Below are 7,420 nucleotides of genomic sequence, written 5' to 3'. Positions count from 1 at the left end.
CAAGAATAATTTTATTTTACATTAAAATCGAAATCATATTCTTTATATTGATGATCAGTTTATTAAATATAGAACCCAAAGCAACAAGAATAATTTTATTTTACATTAAAATTAAAATATCTAATAAACAAAACGAAAGCTCTATATATTGCAAAAAATTCACATAGAATTGCAAAATTTAGATAATTTGAAACTAACAAATATTAAACTAATGATTTGAGAATAGAACAGTCAGCGGGGATAGCTCAGTTGGGAGAGCGTCAGACTGAAGATCTGAAGGTCACGTGTTCGATCCACGTTCACCGCATTATTATTCTTTTAATTTTTTCCAACTCTTTTTTTATTTTTTTTCTATTTAAACACAGAGACCGATCGCACAAGTGTTTGGTCTCTTATTATATCTTCATCAATTCCACTTGCCCTTGTTAATAACCTACCCTTTCCTTCCTTCTCTCCAACTTTTTCGTTTTGCCCTTTCCATCCTTTATCCCATTAATCTTTTCTCATCTATATTTATTCTTTAACATAAAAAGACTAGTGTTGGCTTAAAATCCTTTAATTGTTTTTTGTTAGAAGAACTTGAGAAAGAGAAAAGAGGTGTGTGTTGAATGAAGAACACATCAAGAAATTCGTGGTATAATGGAGAGTGGTGTTATGGTCGTGAATACAAGATTGTTGTCCTCGTTAATGTCGACATCTAATACAATCTGCATGTCATCGACTTCTAATAATTTTGTCGATCATAATAATGCCCTTATTGCTTCTATTCTCAATTCCCAAGGCCGATTCCGACGACAAAAAATGTTCCACCAACACACGTTCGACATTATCTTCCTTGTGTGTTTCTTCCTACGTGGCCTTTTGGGACATGCAAAAACGTCACCTTTTCTTGAAAAAATCCTTGTCTGCCTTTGAATATTATTAGGTTGTCTGTTTGGCTTGTCTTTGTTCTTGTCTTTTTTTCTCCCTTTTCCTTTCCTTCTTCTTCTTCGTTGTCTTCTCTTGTTGCTTTTTGGTTGTTGAACAGAATGATTTCCGGGGCTGGAATTGGAATTGGGAATGGGGACCCTTTAGGATGTTGTACAAATAACAAAGGCGGATCTAATGGATGGACTAATGAAGCACACTACTTGCAAAATGACTACGTTGAGAAAGACCCCAATGGTCGATATGTTCGGGTAATTGATCTCTAATTCCTATTGGTTATTTGTTATTAATATTATATTATTTAATAATATACCGAGAGATTTATTTCTGTCGTTATGCCATAGTTACTGAGGGACTCTGTTGGTTGCTTTTTTTACTAAGGAGCGATTTACCGACCGACCATGTACCGACGGTTTCCTGTCAGTAAAGCCTTGCTATTGAGGGACGTCCCTAAGTTATAATCCGCTTCACTAAAGGGGGACTTTTAGTAGTGTGATCATGTATTATTCTAGTGATTTAAGTGTTGATTTAAAATAAGATGTTACCAACAAAATAAGTCACATGGTTTAACATTTAAATCACATGGAAATGAAGTTGTCTCGAAAGATCTATAATTTTTTGGAATTAGTGCAGACTTAGCTAATAATAGGGCACAATGGAAGAAAAAGATTCATATCTACTAGTTGAAAATAGGTTTTGGCTTGTTAGCACGCTGTTTTTGAATCTATTGTTTTTCTAGGAATATTTTGACCTTATCATAGATTTATATGTCAGTAAAATTATAGAGAATTTCTAATATTGTTATTATTACTATTTTTATATATATTTATTTAGTATTGATGATGACATAAGTTGATCTTAAATAAAAAAACATGATCCCAAACTTGTTCAGGCTGAGGCGATGTTGTTGTTTAACAGTTAAAACTTAGTTAAGTTTGGAAATTTGATAGTGCTTGACTGAAAAGCACATGATTTGAGTTGTTGAAGGTTCAATTTTCTAAGTTGAATTCCATGAGGAACAAAATTGCAATTTTCCCGTTTAGATGTTATTTCCTGTTATTTAAGTTTGATGGCTTGTGTCAAATGCAAAAGTTTAAATTTTATTAGAAGGTTATCACCATGTAGGCAGAATTTGAGGTGGTCTTAGCTGAGATGCAAATAAAGATTTTTCCAAAACAGCGAATGGTCAGAGCAAATCAAGAACCTGCAATTCAATAATTCCTTGGCTGGTTTTGATTAGTAGTTCAAAACCAAGTGCCATGGCAATTTTATTAGAAAACAATGTCAATGTTGCTTTATTGGAAAAATTATTGGCATTGATGAGTTATACACATTTGCAGTGAGTTTTGCTAAATTTTTAAGATGGTTTGGTTAAACATGTTTTTCATTAACTGTCAAATGGTAAGAGTTTGAAAAATGGGAAACTTAAAAAAGGATGTAAAAGATAAGGGAGTTAAGAAAGGTCATCTTGAAGATCCCAAGGTATTTGAAAAATAAAATTCAAGATATATATGGTGGTAGGTCAATAGAAACTAACCGAGCAGCTTAAGAGAAAATTCAAATTACTCAAGAAAAGGAGGCATTGCTCACCAGAAGGAGGGAAAGAAATTTGATTAAATTTTTGGTAGTAATGATGTATAGAATTTGACAGCCATGATCATCTGACGAGCATGGTTAAATATATGCTGATCTACTTATCTTTCATTTTTGTTGCAATACTATATGGCAGGACGACCATTGCTCGAAATAATATCCTGCTCTTATCAAGTTCAAACTGCATTTTCTATTCCTATATTGTTATACTATATAATAATAAACAAGGCATAGCTGGTATTTGTCTTGTTATTAAGGAATGGCGTTTTTTAGTATTTTCATATGCTTAAAATTCTATTAGTACCTGATATTGCTCGTGATTTGGTTGTTCTACTTACTGTTTCCTGACTTTTAAACTACTTTATTTCTTCTCTATACTGTTGTGATTTACATGTTTTCTTGGAGCCGAAGGTCTAACGAAAACAGTGTCTCTACCTGCACAAGGTAAGGGTAAGGTTGAGTACACACTACCCTCCCCAGACCCATATTTGTGAAATTATACTGGGTTTGTTGTTGTTGTTGTTGGATGGATATTAATTATAAGAAAAGAAGAAAGGGGATATGGGAGTCTCTTTATAGAAGCACCTGCATTTGTTGTTGTTGTTTCCTTTGTTTAGCAGACAAAGCTTTAAAAGTATCATTTCATTGACAATCCTTTATAGCACATGCATTTGTTTTCTCCTACAGTATAATGAAGTATTGGGCAAGGGAGCATTCAAGACTGTGTATGTTCCTCAACTTTGTCTCGTTTTATTTTTTTATTTTCATTTTGATTCTGAAATTGTCTATCGGAAACAGCCTCTCTATTATAGGGGTAAGGTCTGTTGATGTCTTGTTGTTGTTGTTGATTTTGATATGTGAGGGAATTGTGTTTTAGCTATAAGGCATTTGACTTACTTGAGGGAACTGAAGTTGCATGGAGCCGAGTGAAAATCGATGATGTGTTGCTGTCACCAGAAAGTTTGGGAAAATTATATTCAGAGGTTCATCTTCTGAGACAGTTGAAACATGAAAATATAATGAAGTTATATGATTCATGGATTGATGACAAGAAGAGGACAGTTAACATGATCACCGAGCTCTTCACATCCGGGAACTTGAGACGGTGAGTTTTCTTGATAGTTTAATTTCTCATTTTCTTCATTTGCTTATTATATATTCTCTTAAAGTACTAATTTATTTCATGGCTATAGATACCGTAAGAAGTATCAAAGTGTCGATATGAAGGCTATAAAGAATTGGGGAAGGCAGGTTCTCCAAGGTTTGGACTATCTCCATAGTCAGAACCCGCCTATAATTCACAGGGACTTGAAATGTGACAATATTTTTGTCAATGGAAATCATGGGGAAATCAAGATTGGGGACCTTGGACTGGCGACGATTATGGAGCAGCGTACTGCCAAGAGTGTTATTGGTATGGTTATTTCCCGTAGTTTAATTTTAGACAAGATTTCGTCCATTTGTGGAATTACACTGAGTTTGTTGTTGTTCTTGTTTTTGGACAAGATTTCTTCTGGAGTACTGACTTTATCTATTGCTATATAAAGGGACCCCCGAATTTATGGCCCCAGAGCTCTACGAAGAAGAGTATAATGAACTAGTGGATATATATTCCTTCGGAATGTGTATGCTGGAAATGGTAACTTTTGAGTACCCTTACAGCGAGTGCAAGAATCCTGCTCAAATTTACAAGAAAGTTAGCTCAGTAAGTTCAATAATTTGATTCTTAAATTGTGTTCTCTACTTGAAATTGTGTCATTCTTCAAACTAAAGAACTTTGCATTATCAGGGCATTAAACCTGCTTCCCTCGGCAAGGTTACTGATTCTGAAGTCAAAGGATTCATCGAAAAATGTTTGGTTGTAGCATCCGAGAGGTTGTCAGCCAAGGAACTCCTGAAAGACCCGTTTCTTCAATGTGAAAACTTGAAGGAGTCGGTCCATAATCCATTTCAGTTACCTAAACAATGTCCTAAATCTTTGAGTTTGTCGAAACCTTTGCCACATTCCATGGATGTGGATTCAGAGTATAACCAATCTATGTGTACAGACTCTAATTGTGGAAGTCCTCGTGTTCCGGTTTTGGAATTCCAGAGATGTCATCAGAACAATGAATTTAAATTAATGGGGAAGAAGAATGACGATAACTCAATTTCATTGACCTTTCGAATCAGAGATCCTGCTGGTAAGTAAATGACTATCAATTTGTCCCTCTATCCCGTTTTCTACGACAAATTTTTCTTTTTAGTCCGTTCCAAAAAGAATTACATCTTTTAACATTTAGAAACAAGCTAACTTTAAACTTTTCATTTTATTTTTAATGAGATGATTTATGTCACAGAAATGACTATAGCTTGTTTTAAACCACAATTTTCAAATGCCTTTATTCTTTCTTAAGCTTTGTACTCAGTTGCTCTACCTTTATAAGATACGGGTAAGATCTGTGTAGGATTATAATGATTTTCTGTGGTTGTTGTTGTTGTTATAAGCTTCGTAACCAGTTAAACACCGTCACATAGGATGGAGGAAGTCATTTATTTTACTTTTCAGCATTGTGGAATCAGATATCATCTTTCTTATTCCAAACATTTGGTTATTGCAGGTAGTATAAGAAATATACACTTCATTTTCTATCTTGATACAGACACTGCACCTTTAGTTGCGGCAGAGATGGTTGAACAACTGCAGCTAGCTGATCATGACGTAGCTTTTATTGCTGACTTTATTGATTACCTAATAATGAAGATATTTCCAGCTTGGAATCCTTCCTCTGGAGACCATTCTAGCGGAGGGAGAAGTCCAAGCAAACAACTGCGAGAAAGTTGCCTAACAGACTTGACCGGTTGCTCGAACAAGTCCATAGGTCACCAAGATGTTATTTCTGACTTCAATGTGGAAACTCATGTAATTGCTCGAACTAATGAAGGTGATATGTATGTGAATTCAGATGGCACTTCTCATCATGTTACATTTGATTCGCCAACGCATTTGGTGCCCGTTGATGATGAAAAGTCTCAAGGATCAGTTGTTTCTAAGATTACGACTGCAAATGCTGATATTAGGAATGAGAATTCGTTTGGATGCTTCGACGATCATGTTAATGATGGAGTTTCTAAAAGTTGTAGTACAAGCATCTCGGAGATGGATTTCAGGTACTTGTTCCACGACGAATGCACAATGCAGGAAAACGATGATGATACATTAAATGAATATGGGAAGGATTCAGAGCTGACTTATATAGATATCGACAGAATTTCTAGAGGCATGAGCTTGTCGAGTAGTTCTTTTTCCTCCTTGGTTGACAAAGATGAGGATACAGAGCTAAAATTGGAGCTCAAAGCAATTGAATTGCAGTATCAGGAGTGGTTTCAAGAACTCTCAAGAATGAAGGAAGAGGAACTAGAAACTTGCACGAAGCGATGGACGACTAAGAAAAAGTTGGCAGGTAACTGAATGAGAGTGGCTGACAACTTTCTTCATATATCCAAGTTTTTCTCATAGATTAACGATTAGCGTTTCTTCTTTTACTACGCGTAATCAGAAGGTCACGGGTTCAAGCCGCGGAAACAGTCTATTGCAGAAATGCAGGGTACGGCTGCATATATTAAACCCTTTGCGCTTAGCGGGAGTTTAGTGCACCGGACTGCCCTTCTTGCTATGCGTAACTTTATAACTTGAATCCGTGGAGGATCTTGGTCACGTTTTAGACATAATGGAAATCATTTTATAGGCGGATATTTGAGTATGTGAAGATCATATAAACCTATATAACTTTAGATAGTTGTATAGTTTTGTTTGTTCCAATCTTGGCTTTGTTTTCTCTTTTTCTTTTCTTTTCTTTTTATAAATTAGCCACAGCTTCCCCCGTTCTTTGCAAGGATGCAAATGTCATGACAATTTAACTTGTAAATATATATGATTGGTCCTTAATTTCTAATCTGCAGTCTGTTGCTGGTTGTAAAAGAAGTAAGCGTGGTTCATTAGGCTTACCTGTACGTTGCTAATGGTTGTATATGGTTTTGGTTGGATCCACACTTATTGGTTTCTGGGGCCTTTGTGCAAATGGCGTATTTTGAGGCTACTATTTAAATTGTATCCCCCGATAGTCTTAGAGACTGTTTGGTCAAGCTTCAAAAATCTAACTTATTTTGAAAAATATTTTTTTAAAAGTATTTTTGGTAATAAGCAGTTTGTGTTTGGCTAATTAGTTTGAAAAATACTTTCGAGCAACAATTAGTGTTTGATCAAGCTTTTAAAATATTGATAATATGAATATCTATATTATTCCTGCTTTTTGAATGATCATTTTTTACTTGTCAAAATGCATATTGTGGTAGTACACCATTTATGCAAAAGGAGAGACATGTATTTACTTTTTTTTTTTTTTAGGTGTTTCTTTTAAAGGAAGAAGGTAATCTCTGCCAAATGTTGAATTGCTCTTTGCTTTGTATTATATAACACTTTAATAACAGTTTGTAACCTAAATTAATATCATTATTTCATGATCAACATTTAGTCATGAGTACACCTGCAAATTAGTTTTTTTATTTTGTATTAATATTTACATATTTCTTCAATGATAATGATGTATTTAATAATTTATTTACAGTAATCGATATTAGTTTTATTGACAAAGCTAAAAAGAGTGCAACTTCTTGGATCCGTATGACCGTATCCTTTACATTTTACACGTAACACTTAAAATATGGGTTATTCTATATGTAATACACGTGTATCTAGAGACTAATAATATAGGTAATACCTTAGCTTGTTCAGTAATATTTTCCTTTGAAATTCAAATGCAGAGCCACTTTAATACATATTAGAATGTATGTCCCAAAAATGTGCGGGATGAAGGTACCGGGAGCTTATACTTTTGGACAAAGTCAAAATGTTTCTTTT

General features: G+C 34.5%; 1 protein-coding gene and 1 non-coding gene across 2 annotated transcripts; both read left to right on the top strand.

Moving 5' to 3' along the window:
• The first annotated feature begins 234 nt into the window (after nucleotides 1-234).
• On the top strand, nucleotides 235-307 carry TRNAF-GAA (transfer RNA phenylalanine (anticodon GAA)). Its single transcript has one exon. It is a non-coding gene; the product is annotated as a tRNA-Phe (tRNA).
• Nucleotides 308-448: 141 nt separating this feature from the next.
• LOC104101675 (serine/threonine-protein kinase WNK8-like) lies at nucleotides 449-6,562 on the top strand. The gene is made up of 8 exons (XM_009609164.4): nucleotides 449-1,178; nucleotides 3,208-3,245; nucleotides 3,398-3,625; nucleotides 3,714-3,934; nucleotides 4,068-4,225; nucleotides 4,310-4,703; nucleotides 5,121-5,963; nucleotides 6,060-6,562. Exons 1-8 carry the CDS (start codon nucleotides 1,029-1,031, stop codon nucleotides 6,194-6,196), a joined length of 2,169 nt encoding a protein of 722 aa, XP_009607459.1. The 5' UTR covers nucleotides 449-1,028; the 3' UTR covers nucleotides 6,197-6,562.
• Nucleotides 6,563-7,420: the final 858 nt, after the last annotated feature.

The sequence above is a fragment of the Nicotiana tomentosiformis genome, chromosome 8 (genome assembly GCF_000390325.3).
Source record: "Nicotiana tomentosiformis chromosome 8, ASM39032v3, whole genome shotgun sequence".
NCBI lineage: Eukaryota > Viridiplantae > Streptophyta > Magnoliopsida > Solanales > Solanaceae > Nicotiana > Nicotiana tomentosiformis.
Note: the sequence above shows the minus strand (reverse complement) of the source record. Positions and strands in the feature narration are given on the sequence as shown.

Bases quoted from the DNA above. Each gene is read 5' to 3' on its own strand.
- LOC104101675 (XM_009609164.4), top strand. From the start codon at position 1,029: ATGATTTCCGGGGCTGGAATTGGAATTGGGAATGGGGACCCTTTAGGA. The intron at 3,246-3,397 runs GTATGTTCCTCA...ATTGTGTTTTAG, and splicing joins AAGGGAGCATTCAAGACTGT to CTATAAGGCATTTGACTTAC. The intron at 3,626-3,713 runs GTGAGTTTTCTT...TCATGGCTATAG, and splicing joins ACATCCGGGAACTTGAGACG to ATACCGTAAGAAGTATCAAA.